This window comes from Terrapene carolina, unplaced genomic scaffold (genome assembly GCF_002925995.2).
Source record: "Terrapene carolina triunguis isolate 2854851 unplaced genomic scaffold, T_m_triunguis-2.0 Scaffold58, whole genome shotgun sequence".
NCBI classification, from domain to species: Eukaryota; Metazoa; Chordata; order Testudines; family Emydidae; genus Terrapene; species Terrapene triunguis.
The window spans coordinates 112128700-112142238 of NW_020664409.1; the positions used below are offsets into that span (position 1 = coordinate 112128700).

Here is a 13539-nt window from a genome sequence, read left to right on the forward strand (position 1 = left end):
GGGGAGGGTGTCAGGGTGGTGTTTGAAGGTGGGATATTGAGCTGGGCTCCTGGGCTGGGGATCTGGGCAGTGGGGCGAGGGGGATCCGGGCAGTATTTTAGGGGGTGGGATTTAGGGTTGGGGTCCATAGTTGCCTAGGTAAGACAAAAGCCCCTAATATCTGGATGTCTGGTCACCCTAGCTGGGGCAGTGAGTGGAACAGGCTGGGGGAGGGGTGGAGATGGGTGGTCTCCTGGGGCAGGGGCAGCCCTGGTGGGTTTGGGACTGTTGTGACTGGCAGAGGGGTGTAGCTGGGACTGATGTGGGAGCTGGAGCCAGATGTGAGAGGGCAGGGCCCAGGAGCGAGGTGATGGGAGTTCACCCCCTGGGACTAGCCTGGGGGCCCTGGTCTCTGAGTGGGAAGAATGCACTGGCAGGACCTGGGCACAGCTCCTGGTCCTGACACCAACTGGCTGGGCTACCTGGGCACCTCCTGTCCATCCTTCTCTGGGACTCAGCCCCCAGGGGGCGATGGGGCTTCCTACCTGCAGGGAGTGCGCAGACAGGTTGGGGGTCTAAGACCTGTCCGGGGTGACTTGCTGCCCTGTGCTGGGCGTTCCCTTGGTGCCTAGTTAGAGGGCCGACAACTGCGCACCAGAGGGATTCGGTGCTAACAGGCTGCAGGGGCATGACCGGGCGCTGATGGTTCTTCTCCTGCTGCCCCACAGAGCTCCAGAAGGCGAAAGACAAGGCCCAGAGGAGCAGGAGCCTGAAGGAGGAAGCTGCCATTTGTAACCAGCTTGGGGAGATCTTGGCTAGACATGGTGAGTGGGTCCCAGGGTCCTGCTCCTGGTGGCTGGCTCGCTCCTGTCTGTCTCTGGTGGCCGAGGCTGACGTTGCGGGAGATGGGGCCTGGAGACCCCTTTGTCCATGCAGGTTTTGGGGCCCTGCCTTTCTTGGAGGGGGGGAAATGGAAGCGCAGCTTTCCCCCCCCCCCAGTGCTGCGTGCACGGGCCACGGATGAGATGGGATCTCTGGGCTAGGATCGAGTCCAGCGGAGGGCAACAAAAATGATTAGGGGGCTGGAGCACATGACTTATGAGGAGAGGCTGAAGGAACTGGGATTGTTTAGTCTCCAGAAGAGAAGAGTGAGGGGGGGGGATTTGATAGCTGCTTTCAACTACCTGAAGGGGGGTTCCAAAGAGGATGGAGCTCGGCTGTTCTCAGTGGTGGCAGATGACAGAACAAGGAGCAATGGTCTCAAGTTGCAGTAGGGGAGGTCTAGGTTGGATATTAGGAAACACTATTTCACTAGGAGGGTGGTGAAGCACTGGAATGCGTTACCTAGGGAGGTGATGGAATCTCCTTCCTTAGAGGTTTTTAAGGTCAGGCTTGACAAAGCCCTTACTGGGATGATTTAGTTGGGAATTGGTCCTGCTTTGAGCAGGGGGTTGGACTAGATGACCTCCTGAGGTCCCTTCCAACCCTGATATTCTATGATCGGTGTCGGCCCCACTCACACTGAAGCAGGTCGCTGGCCCGTCTGATGCCCCGTCTAGCGCTGCCGGTGCGTGCTGTTTCAGGAGAAAGCGGACGGCGGGTGGTGCTGTGCAGTGTGGGCGGAGGGGATTCCGTCTGGCCCCCTGTGGTGAGCACGGGGTCCCGTAGCAGGATGTACGATTGCCCCCCTTCAGGGCCATCATTCCAAAGTTAGTCACTGAAATTCCCTAGGCTGTTTTTTGGCCCCGCTGCTCTGGTTATGTTCCGGAGGCCGGGCGGAGGAGGGCGCCTGGCCCTGGGAGTGAGGCTGGGACCAGCCCCGAGGAAGCTGTATCTGCCACACAGCCGAACTTCCCCCTGCCGGTGGTGCTGGAGGAGCGGGGTTGGCGACCAGGCCCTCCATCCTGGAGCTTTAGGCTCGTTTAGGTGCGCTGGGCCCAGGTCATGGAGCGCCTCAAAGATTAGGGTTGGGACGCTGAGCTGGACTCTGTTGTCCGGGAAGCCAGCGGAGGGAGCTGCTGGTGGGCGCTGAAGCGTTCTGTATTTGCTGGAGTTTCTAAGTGCTGAAGGCTTCGTGCCCAGGCGTATCGCGTTGCTGGAGCCCAGTGGAGAGTCAGTGTAAGGCCAGGAGGGACAAGCAGATTATCTCATCTGGCCACCAGCACCTGCGCACTGACCCCAACAACCGAAACAAGGCCAGTGCACCACAGGAGGCTAGGCTGGTATGGGCAGAGAACAGGAGGGGCCGAGCAGCACCATGGCCCAGATAATCCTGGCAAGTGGAAAGTGAAAAACCCCCCAATGTCCCTGCCATGTGATGGGGGGAAATTCCTTTCTGACCCACGTGTGGTGATCAGTCAGACCTGGAGCATGTGATCGGAGCCGGACAGCCCAACCTTGTAGCGCGAGACTCAAGGAGCTCTATTTGTTGGCTTAACGCGACGGTTAAGGGGTGACTTGATCAGTCGATAAGTACCCACACGGGGAGCACACGCTGAATAACGGGCTCTTCAGCCTAGCAGAGGAAGGTCTAACGGGATCCAGTGGCTGGGAGTTGAAGCGAGACACATTCACACTGGAAATAGGACGTACATTTTGGACAGTGAGGGTAATTAACCACTGGAACAATTTACCCAGGGTTGTGGTGGATTCTCCATCGCTGACGATTTTTAAATCCAGACCGGCTGCGTTTCTAACAGCTCTGCTCTGGGAAAGACTTGGGGGCAGGGCTCTGGCCCGTGCTGCACAGGGGGTCAGCCTGGATGGTCACACTGGTCCCTTCTGGCCTTGGAATCTATGAAGCATTAGGAACATAAGACAGAAACTGGAAGGGTCCCCAGGGCTGCCAAGCCCTGCCCCCATCATTACAAACAGCCCCCTCGTACAATCACACTCAGAATTTTGCCCAGCTCTCTCTCAAATCTAACAAAGTTGTTTGTCCCCCACAACCCCTGGGGGGAGGTGGTTCCAGAACCTCCCTCCCCCTCATTGCCAGCCTGAATTTGTTCATGGTCGTTTGTTCTCGGGCCAGCATTGTCCTTTCGCTTCCTTACCTCTTCCCCCTCCCTGGGGTTTACCTGCCCAGTGTATTACCAGAGAGTAAGGAGATCCCCTCGCAGCCTTCTTTTTGCTGCACTAACCAAGCCAGGCTCTTCCAGTCGCCTCTCCTGAGCCAGGCCCTGCGTTCCCCTGACGAGCCGAGTCGCTCTTCTCTGCCCCTGGTCATTTGAATTCACCTTTCGTGGCTGTGAAATTGTACTCGGTATTCCAGATCCGCTCTTCCCAGTGCTTTGTACGGTGGCATGAACACGCCCCTCTCTCTACCGGAGAGACCTGGTTAGCGCTGTGGCTAACGAAGCAGGTGCTGCCTCCCGCCTTGGGCAGCAGGCTCGCTTCCCCCTCAGCCCGCCTCCTCTCTCTGCTCCCGGCAGGGCGCTACCGGGAAGCACTGGAGGAGCACCGGCAGGAGCTGCGGCTCCTGGAGAGCGTGGAGGACGTTCTTGGCTGTGCCGTGGCCCACCGAAAGATCGGGGAACGCCTGGCCGAGCTGGAGAACTACGAAGCTGCGCTGAAGGTAGGAGGGTGGGGGGCTGGTTGGCTGCGGGGATCGGGACTCTCCAGGGAATGGGGATGGAAGCTGATTACCTGCAGTTCAGCCCCCCTGAAGACTGCAGTGTGGGGGCGGTGAGGGTGCAGCGGGGCAGGGATGAGGGGGGAGAATAGCTGCAGAGGTTTAAAGAGGAACACTGGGGCAGGTGGCGGTAACCCCTGAGCTGTCAGCCCCAGAGGGCCCAGTTCAGAGCTAACCTGGATCCCCAGGGCTTGGGGGTCTCATGCCGCCCCTGGTTCTCCCCGATACCTGCTCACAGTCCTGCCCCCTCAGCACCAGCGCCAGCACCTAGCGCTGGCCCATGCCCTGTCCGACCACACCGAGCAGCAGAGGGCCTGGGCCACCATAGGCCGCACCTACATGTTCGTGGCTGAGAGCGGCCAGGCGGGCGAGGCGCTGCGGGAGGCGGAGCAGGCCTTCATGAAGAGCCTGGCTATCCTGGAGGAGAAGCTGGAAGGTGAGGGCCTGGTGGGCGCGCGGGCTGGGAGCTGCAGGGCACAGAGCCAGAGCAGGGGGGTGGGGAAGGACTGCCAGCTGGTGACTTGGAGCAGCCCCGGGAGGAAACGCCAGTCAGGTGCCCCCGTGACAGCCTGGCTGGGTGATACCAGTACCCACACTTCACCCATTGTCCCCACACCAGAGCTGGGATCCCCCGGTCCCTGAGATCCATCTCCTCCCTGACCCACGGACAGAGCCTCAGGCTTTCGTCTGGCCTGCCAGTCTCCTTGTGCCAGTTTGCAGGCCAGGCCCATGGCGCCAGCTGAACCTTCCTAGTGCCTGTTTGACAACGAGGGATTGTGGGATATTCAGGGGCACTTTGGGGCCCTCCAGCCCTATCTGACCTCTTAGTCCCACGCCAGGGCTCAGGCAGGGCTGTCCTGGCACTCCCGCCCCTTCCCTTGGGAGATGATCCAGTCAGCCACAGGCCGATGTTTCCTGGCACTCAGCCTGGCTCTTTGTGCCGCCCCCGGGCCCTGGAGCTCCCGCCTGGCAGATCTGGGTGGGTGAGGACGGGGACGTCCGGAGCCGGCTGGATAACGGGCTGGCTCTGGGTGTCCCAGGGACGGTGCCGCAGCGGGAGCTGAGCGAGATGAGGGCCCGGCTTTATCTCAACCTGGGCTTGGTCTACGACAGCATGAAGGACCAGGCCAAGTGCAACTGCTACATCAAGAAGAGCATCTTCATCTCGGAGTAAGGCCCTGCCCCCTTCCTCTGCAGACCCGCCGAAGGCCCCTTTCCCGGGCAGCGCGTTTCCCCAGGATTCAGCCCAAAGCCCTGGCCCACCCTCCGTGGCTGCCTGTGGGGAGCCCGCTGGTTGCTGTGGCTAAGGGGTGTGGCGGGCGGTGTCAGGGATTTCCTGGGCGGGGGGGGCGTGACCCCGAGTCGCCGCTGGCCGTGACCCCATCCCCCCCTCCAGGCAGACTCGCCTCTACGAAGACCTGTACAGGGCCTACTTCAACCTGGGCAACATCCACCTGCGGGAGGGGCAGCACTCCAAGGCCATGCGCTGCCTGGAGCGGGCTCGGGACTGCGCCCACACCATGAAGGAGAAGTACCTGGAGAGCGAGTGCTGTGCCAGCATCGCCCAGGTGAGTGCAGGGGGGGGTGCCCCCCCCCCCCCCCCCCCCCCCCCCCCACGTGGGGACCCCCTTCCTCGTCCCGTCTGCCTCCCAGCAGCTGGTCACACTCCATGGGCAAAGGGGCAGCTCCTCCCCTGCACACCAGCAGGGGGCGCGCGTTCTCCTGGGGCGGCTGTGAGCAATTGTACCTCCTGGGGGCTCACCTGCCCCCTCCCCCTCTCTGAGCCTGGTGCCTTGCAGGTGCTCCTCAGCCTGGGGGACTTCGTGGCCGCCAGGCGCTCGCTGAAGAAGGCCTACGTGCTGGGCTCACAGCAGCCGCAGCAGCGCGAGAGCGTCCGCAGGAGCCTGCGATACGGTGAGGGCGCCGGAGCCGCGAGCCCCTGAAACACGGAGCTCGGGGCCGGGCTGCAGGGATTGGGGGGGATCCAGTCTCCTCTGCAGCCGGCCTGGGGGGATCTCCTGGGGGAGGCCGGGGTGTCTGCTCCCCAGGGCGCAGCACTGAACTCTGCGAGCCTGACCAGGGCTGGGAGCCCTGCGGCTCTGGGGGCTCGGCCCCAGGGGAGATTCTCGGCTGGGCCGCCTGGCGGTCAGTACCCGGCCCAGCCCCCTCCCCTCCGAATCCCCGTGCCCCCAGCGCCAGCCCTTCCCACTCCCCGCGGGCACGCCCAGCTTCGAGGCTGGCACAGACCGTTCCTACCAGGGGGTGGCCTCCAGGGCTCCTGGTAAGTCCCTGACGTGGCCCCCCCAGCGTCACCACAGGGCACCTGCTTTCTGTGACTGACTCCAGAGCCAGCCCGGGTGGGGCTGGGAAGGAAGCGCAGCAGGTGCCCGGAGGACGGCCGGTGTCCCATAGGGTGAGGGGGACATCCATCCCCAGGCTACCCACCTTCACCTGCGGATCCCCTGCCTGCCCTGAGCCCCTAGGGGGTGAGAGCTGCTGGGAGGCCTGCCCAGGCCTGCCGTCCCGAGCCCCCGGCGCAGGCAGCTCACGCTGCCGGCCTCTCTCGCAGCCCTGAAGGTGAGCCGTCTGCAGGAGGCCCTGGAGGAGGCAGCGCCCGGCGACCCGCAGGCAGCCCTGGGCCTATGCGAGCAGCTGGGGGACCTGTTCTCCAAGCATGGGGACTATCGCCGGGCTGTGGAGTCCTACCAAAGGCAGGTGGGTCGGGGCTGCCCGTGCCCTCGTGCAGGGGGCAGGACAAGCTTGCCCCTGGGCTGTGCACCCCGTGCTGGCGGGCACTGTGCCTGGGTAAGGGGCTGGTCTGCACTGGGGCTCCCCCTTCCTCCTAGCCACGTCTGGGGTGCTGGTCTGCAGAGGCGCCCCTGCCGGCCACCCTAGATTCACGCATAGGGCATGGGGCGCAGGTGGCAGCAACGGGGGCTGGGTGGGCCTGGGGGAGCGAGCCCGGGGCGGGGCAGAGCGGCGGGGCCAGAGGGGCGGGGCGGGGCCGGAGGAGCGAGCCCGGGGCGGGGCGGGGCTGGGGAGAGCAAGCCCTGGGCTGGGCTGATTGGGCCAGGGCAGGGCGGTGAGGCCGGAGGAGCGGGGGCGGGGCGGGCTATAGACAGTCTCTCTCTGGGCAGCTGCGTTACGCCGAAACCCTGCGGAGGCCTGAGCAGGAGCTGGCTGTGATCCACGTCTCCCTGGCTGCCACCTACGGGGACCTGAAGGAGCATGGCCGGGCTGTGCAGCACTACCAGGCCGAGCTGGCGCTGCGGCGCGGGAACCCACTGGAGGTGAGGGGGGGCAGCCTGGACTGTGCCCGGAGCCGCTGGCTCTGCTGTGCTTGCCCGGTGGGCATCGCCCTCGGCCCATGGAGACAGAGCCCCCCCTTCCCGCCCTCGCCCCCTGCTGGGCCTGGGTCCCCATTGCTGGGGTGGGGGAAGCTCGGCTAGCAGGCAGGGCCTGGCTAGGGCCCCACGTCTCGGGGGTAGGAAGAAGGGCCAGGGTGGCAAAGGGCTTTACCTGCCCCTGCTGGCAATGGCCCCGGTTATCCATGTGCCCCCCGGCGGGCAGGGGAGGAGCAGGGGGCCTGGGCTGGTGGCCGGCGGGCTGAGCCCAGCCCCTGACCCATTGTCTCTGCGCCCCAGGAGGGGAAGACCTGGCTGAACATCGCCCTGGCCAGGGAGGAGGCCGGCGAAGGCTACGAAGCGCTGGAGCCCTGCTTCCGGAGCGCGCTGCAGTGTGCGGAGCGGGCCGGGGAGCCCAGGCTGCAGGTGATGGGGGGGAGGGACCTGAGGTGCTCCCCAGCGCAGACTCCAGTGCTCGCCTGCAGCGCCCCCTTCAGGCTGGGCAGCTGGCAGCGCCCCTCTCAAGGTCCCGCAAGCCTGGGACTGAGGTGGGCATGGAACCCAGGAGTCCTGCCTCCCAGTCCCCTGCCCTAACCACTAGACCTCACTGCTGGGGCCTGCTGCCGAATGCGTCACTTTCTGGCCCACTCCTGACCCCCCCCCCCCACATGCAGCTCGTCCTGGCTGCCCCCGCTCCTCGCTGACACGTGCCCAGGAAGAGTCTGTTTAGCCCCCCTACCAGGGAACGCTGCGTCTCCCTTCGCCCGGGAGCCCAGGCTGGACCCAGCATTGCAGAAGCCCTGGGGGTGGCTGGAGGGAAGGACGTGGGGTGCTGGGGCTCTGAGCTGAAATGCGGCCAGTGCAGCTGGGACTGGACTTGTGGGGAGCCCCACATAGCCAGCGTCCCCTCTGCCCTCACCTATAGCCCTCCCTGCTGGGCCGGGCCAGGGCTGGGGGGCCTGGGACCTGCCCCGATGGCCAGTGCCCCAGCCCTGCTCACTGCAGCGCCCCCTGCTGGGCCGGGCCAGGGCTGAGGGACCCGGGAGCTTCCCACCCCCAGCCAGGGCTCCTGCCTCCTCCCCTGGCCCCCTTCTGGGGCAGGGGGATCAGCCCATCTCCCTTCGTCCCCCAGTGGCAAATCCTGCGGCACCTTCACCCCGTGCAGCAGAAATGGGGGTGCCCCGAGGCCCGCGACACGCTGGCCAGGCTGCAGGGCTGGAGCGCAGCCGGGGACAGTGACGAGGAGGAGCTAGGGGACAGCGAGCCCCTGGAGGAGAGCGACCTGGAGCTGTCTGAGAGCGGTGAGTGGGCGGGGGAGGGGAGGGGCAGGCAGGGGGCATCCCAGGGAGTCGAGGCCTGGCAGGGGAGCGGGGCAGGAATGTGGTGGGTGGGGCTGTAGCCCTGCATGTGCCTTGCCTGGCACGTGGGGCCCGTCTGCAGGGTGGGGGGCTGTATTGTAGCCGGCTTCCCCCACCCCCCGGATCAGCCCCCGGCCCCTCCACACGCCCAGCGCTGCGGTACCTCACCCGGGCCTGTGTTCCAGATGGGGAGGAAGACGACCTGGACGGCTACAACAAGAGCGTGCCTGGCCGGCGCCGGATCACCAAGGTGAGGCCGGGGCCTGGGGGACCATCGCTCCTGCTCCGTAATCGGGAGCCGGGCTGAGACCCCGCGGGGCTGGATCCCGGGTGGGGGCGGGGCTGCATGGATGTCAGGGGCGATGGGGCTGGCTCCGATCCGGGGCCCCTGGGCAGTTCTGATCCCGGTGCCTCCCCTCCCCTCGCCCCTGCAGTGGAACCGGCGGAACGACCGAGGCGAGACCCCGCTGCACCGAGCCTGCATTGACGGGAACCTGCGCCGGGTCCAGATCTTCCTGGAGCAGGTAGGAGACGGTCCCGGGTCGCAGGCACCGAGCCCCAGCGGGCTCCTTCCCTGTCGGCCCGCAGCCCCTGGGGAGCTGTCTGGCGCTGCAGAGCCCCTTCGGACTGGCCCCCCACGCTCCCCCCCAGCAGTGGGCGCGTTTTAGCGGGGCTGAAGGGATCCCGCTGGCGATGGAAGTGCTGGGGTTGGCGTGTGGTCCTGGGGGATGGGCAGGTGCACTGGGAAGAAGGGGGGTTCACAGTTCTCCCCATCAGGACTGCCAGCCTCAACATAACCCCCGTGCCTGTTCATGTCTCTTCCTTCCTGGTGTCAGGGTCACCCCCTGAACCCGCGGGATTACTGCGGCTGGACGCCCCTGCACGAGGCCTGCAACCATGGGCATCTGGGTGAGTGAGGGGGGGCAGTGGGTGGGGGCGGGGAAGTCTGGGGCAGGGGGCCAGAGGGGCCGTGTCACCGCTGCCTGGCACTAACTGCTGGCTCCTGTGCCCAGAGATCGTCCGGCTGCTGCTGGAGCGTGGTGCCTCCATCGATGACCCCGGGGGGCCGGGCTGCGAGGGGATCACCCCCCTGCACGACGCCCTCAACTGCGGCCACTTCGAGGTGGCGGAGCTGCTGCTCCAGAGGGGTGCGTCGGCGGTGCTGAGGAACGCCAAGGTGAGGGCAGGGGCTGGCACTGGGCTGGGCACACCCTGCATGGCTGTAGGGTGTTTGTGTGGGGGCAGTGCCCTGGCTCCTGGGGCCAGGCTGACAGCAGCGTCGCCCTGAGGCCCTGCCTGCAGTGGTGCCCATGGCCTATGTCTCGCCCCTGCAGGGCCTGAGCCCGCTGGGCACCCTCCAGGAGTGGGTGAGGATGTACGGAAAGGACCTGGACCAGGAGACGCGCCAGCGCTGCCGAGCCATGGAGCGGCTGCTCAAGGAGGCCGTGGCGGGGCGAGGTGAGGCCAGGCTGGGCAGGAGGGAAGCTGAGAGGCGTCTCTGAGGGGGCAGCATTGAGTGGGCACCGGCCCCAGCCTGCTCTTTCGTTTTCACCCGGTGCCCCTGGCTTTTCTGCTGAGCCCTCAGCACAGCTCCCAGACCCGCTGGCAAGGGGCGGGCTGGAGTCCCCTGCCCCTGTCATCCTGGGGACTAGGATGGTACCAGGGGCTGCCTTTCCTCTCCCCCGTCTCCCCGCTGTGCTCCGCAGCCCCTTGCTCTTGGGGTGTTTGGCCCTGGATTTGGGGGCCCAGTTCATGGGGTCTCTTGTCTCCCCCACAGCACCCGAAGCGGCCCCGCCGCCCTGGGAGACACTGCCCAGCCAGCTGTTTGATGCTGAGCTCTCGGAGCCGCTAACCCTGCGCCCCTCTGCTCTGGCCACACAGCCCCGGAGTGGGGGCCCCTCCAAGAAGCCCCCCGCGCCCTGCGGGTTCCCCGGTCAGCATGGTGGGAAGGGGTCAGAGCGAAGGGCCGAGCAGGACGACTGCATGACTCCGCTCCGCCCCGTCAAGAAGAGGCAGCGGCTCCTGTCCCAGAGGGTTCTGGGGGAGGATTGCCGGATGCCAGGGTTCCTGGCGCAGGAGGAGCCTGAGCTGCCCACCCGCGGTGGTGGCCAGGCAGAGTACGAAGCGGCCATCCGTAGCGTGGGCAGCGCCCAGTCCTGCCTGGGTACAGAGCCGGTGCCGTCCCAGGCCCCTGCCAGGCCGGCCCTGATCCCAGCAGACGAGTACGTGGGGGACGACTGGCTGGAGGATGACCTGGGGGCGAGCCGTGAGCCCTGCAAGAGGAGCCGCTGGGGCCAGGGGGAGTCGGGCTCAGACTCTGGGGACGCCACAGGGCCTGAGAGTGACGGCGGGGCCCCCCGCCCAGCGCCCCCCCAGAGGAGGAGGGCCCGGCAGAGCCGCCTCACCCAGATTGTGGACAGAACAGTGCTGGGCCGGTCCCGCGGAGCCTGCGCCCTGGGGGCCCCAGAGACAGCCGCCCCCCTCACTGACCCGAGGCCCACGGACGGCAGCCGAGCCAATGGCCTGAGAGGCAGTGGAGAGGCCCCACAGGTGAGGTGTTTGGGGGGTCTGGCTCACAGCGGGGAGGGGTGGGGTACCCTTGGGGTGTCCTGTGTGCCTTGACTCCACTCTCCTGTCCCCAGCTCCCTTCGCTGTCTGCAGCCCCTGCTCGGCCGCCCCCCATCCGAGTGCGGGTCCGGGTCCAGGACAACGTCTTCCTTATCCCCGTGCCCCACAGGTGAGAGCCGGCTCATCTCCTTCCTCCCGGTCTGGTCCAGTGCCCCTGGACCCCCACCCCAGCCCCCTGGGGCAGGGGGGCGGGTGGAGTCCTGCCCCCTCCAGGCTGAGCGTGGAGCGGCATTAGCAGCACCCTCCAAGGGGTCTGGCTCCCAGGGAGCTTCTGGGGCCCATCCCCCTGGGGCGAGGGGTCGGCCATGGGGGTCAGGTACTCGGGGTAACACCGCTCTGAGTAGGACGTGATTTCCCCTCCCAGCCACACCTCGGGAGCGGGGGGCAGGGGTGAGCCTGGGGGGCCTGGTTCCGGCTGAGGTGCCCGATGGCCTGTAGGGGGTGCTCTGCCTCAGCCCTCTCCCTTCACTCGCAGCAGCAGCGAGAGCCGCCCGGTGGCGTGGCTGGCGGAGCAGGCGGCCCAGCGCCATTACCAGACGTGCGGCCTGCTGCCGCGGCTCACCCTTAAGAAGGAGGGGGCGCTGCTGGCGCCCCAGGATCTCATCGTGGACGTGCTGCAGAGCAATGAGGAGGTGAGCAGGGGGCGTCCGAGCCAGCATTGGCGCCTCCTGGGTTGAGCCCACGTAGCTCCCCCGCAGGCCGTCGAGGGGGTCGTCGTGGGGCCCATCACCGTGGCGTCTGGGCCCCTGCTGGTTGGTGCAGAGGACTGGGGGTTCGGTGCCCATCCTGTGCCAATGGGGTTCTCCTCTCCCTTGCAGGTGTTAGCAGAGGTGCAGTCCTGGGACCTGCCCCCGCTCGCCGACCGGTACAGGAAGGCCTGTCGCAGCCTGGCCGTGGGTAAGAGGCTGTCCCGGGGACCTTGCTGGCCATGCTCTGGGTGGGCAGCGGAACCATCGGGCACAGAAGGATCCAGGTCTCACTGGGGTTTGTAGGGCCCCGGGACACCCCCTGCCCTGTGTGTGGGATCACATTCTGGGGGTAGAGGGGGAAGGACGGTCCAGTGGGCAGGGCACCAGCCTGGGATTGAGACCCTGCTCTGCAACAGTCTCCCTGTGGGGCCTTGGGCAAGTCCCTCAGTCTCTGGGCCTCCGGCCCCGGCTGTGGAAGGGGGATCAAGGGGAGGTGCCCTTGGTCGCGGCCGGCCTCCGTGCAGCGCAGGGGGGAGGTGCCCTTGGTCGCAGCTGACCCCCATGCGATGCTGAGGGGGAGGGGAGATGCCCTCGGTCGCGGCCGACCCCTGTGCAGCGCTGGGGGCTCTCTCTCCCTGGCTGCTTGCTGTGAGTCCAGGGACCCTCGGCAGCAGTTCGGGCCCCCCAGCGGGCCTGAGGCGACCTGCCCTCACCTGCCCTGTCTGCGTTGCAGGCGAGCACCGGCTGCTGCTGAAGATCACGGAGCTGCAGGAGTCGGGCCCCTCGTTCAGCGCCTGCGGCCTCTCGCTGCGTCAGCCCCACCTCACCCCGCTCCTGCGCGCCCTCAAGCTACAGACCTGCATCCGGCAGCTGCGGCTGGCTGGGAACGGCCTGGCCGACGGCCTGGCCACTGAACTGCTGGCCACGCTGGGCACCATGCCCGGCCTGACCCTCCTCGACCTGTCGGCCAACCAGCTCGGGGCCGAGGGGCTCCGCACGCTGGTGGCAGGGCTGCCCGCCCAGATGGCCTTTCAGGTAGGGCTGGGGGCATGTCCAGCATTCTCCCTCCCCCCCCCCCCGCCCCCTTCCTCCAAAGACTGGGCGGGGGGGAAGGTGCACGTGGTGCATCCAGCCCAGGTGTGGAAGGGGCCCTGGCTTCATGTCTGAGCCCTAGAGCCCCAAGCAGGGGCTGGGGACCCCCGAGCTGCCCTCCCTGGAGCTCTGGGGGGAGCCCCCCTCCTGGTGCCAGGGAGTCTGCTCCTCGGGCCCTGGCAGGGGAGGCTCTGGGGGTCACTTAGGGGAGGGGGGGCCCATGTGGGGGGCTCTGCTCCCACTGTTGCTTCTCCCCCGTGCCCCTCAGCAGCAGGGTGGTGCAGCCCCCTGCCCGTCTGATGGCATTGGGTGTGCGGGGCAGACCCCAGAGAGTTGGGGGTGACCCCTCCCCCCCCAGCAGCGCTGACTCCTCCCCTCCCATCCTGCCAGAGCCTGGAAGAGCTGGATCTCAGCCTGAACCCCCTGGGAGACAGCAGCTCCCAGGCCCTGGCCTGCCTGGTTCAGGCCTGCCCCGTCCTGACCACGCTCCGACTGCAGGCCTGCGGCTTCACTGGGGCTTTCCTGCAGCACCACCGCCTCCTGCTGGCCAACAGCCTGAAAGGTACGTGGCCTCCTGAGCAGGGGCAGGGCACTGGCCACATGGCAGAGGCCACTGCTAGCCTCCACGTGTGTGATAGCAGAGGCATCTCCAGGCTAGAGACCCCCGTTAGCCCCAGAGGGACTGGGGGGAGGGTGAACAGCTCTCAGCTGGGGGGGCGAGTATGGCTCTGCTCATGGAGAGAGTGCTGATCACTGTCAGTCCCATCCCAACTCTGCCAGTGCCCCTCAGTCCTGCCCCACAGCTCCCCGCTACCCAG

At 66.7% G+C, this 13539-nt stretch overlaps 1 protein-coding gene across 3 annotated transcripts in view; it reads left to right on the forward strand.

Annotated features, from left to right (window-relative positions):
• Window positions 1-13539, forward strand: part of TONSL (tonsoku like, DNA repair protein) — a 16583-nt gene that overhangs the window by 560 nt on the left and 2484 nt on the right. Inside the window, exons 2-22 of one of the 3 annotated variants that reach the window (XM_026647073.1) lie at window positions 708-803; window positions 3411-3553; window positions 3863-4046; window positions 4651-4780; window positions 5007-5178; window positions 5410-5524; window positions 6180-6325; window positions 6748-6900; window positions 7255-7380; window positions 8087-8255; window positions 8498-8562; window positions 8747-8836; window positions 9149-9221; window positions 9326-9489; window positions 9647-9770; window positions 10090-10862; window positions 10955-11049; window positions 11416-11572; window positions 11759-11837; window positions 12363-12664; window positions 13112-13283. In XM_026647073.1, the coding sequence (XP_026502858.1) occupies window positions 708-803; window positions 3411-3553; window positions 3863-4046; window positions 4651-4780; window positions 5007-5178; window positions 5410-5524; window positions 6180-6325; window positions 6748-6900; window positions 7255-7380; window positions 8087-8255; window positions 8498-8562; window positions 8747-8836; window positions 9149-9221; window positions 9326-9489; window positions 9647-9770; window positions 10090-10862; window positions 10955-11049; window positions 11416-11572; window positions 11759-11837; window positions 12363-12664; window positions 13112-13283 (3528 nt within the window). Of the gene's footprint in view, window positions 1-707; window positions 804-3410; window positions 3554-3862; window positions 4047-4650; window positions 4781-5006; window positions 5179-5409; window positions 5525-6179; window positions 6326-6747; window positions 6901-7254; window positions 7381-8086; window positions 8256-8497; window positions 8563-8746; window positions 8837-9148; window positions 9222-9325; window positions 9490-9646; window positions 9771-10089; window positions 10863-10954; window positions 11050-11415; window positions 11573-11758; window positions 11838-12362; window positions 12665-13111; window positions 13284-13539 lie in introns of those variants that run through there. The other 2 variants (XM_029914363.1, XM_029914364.1) reach the window with 2 other exon arrangements.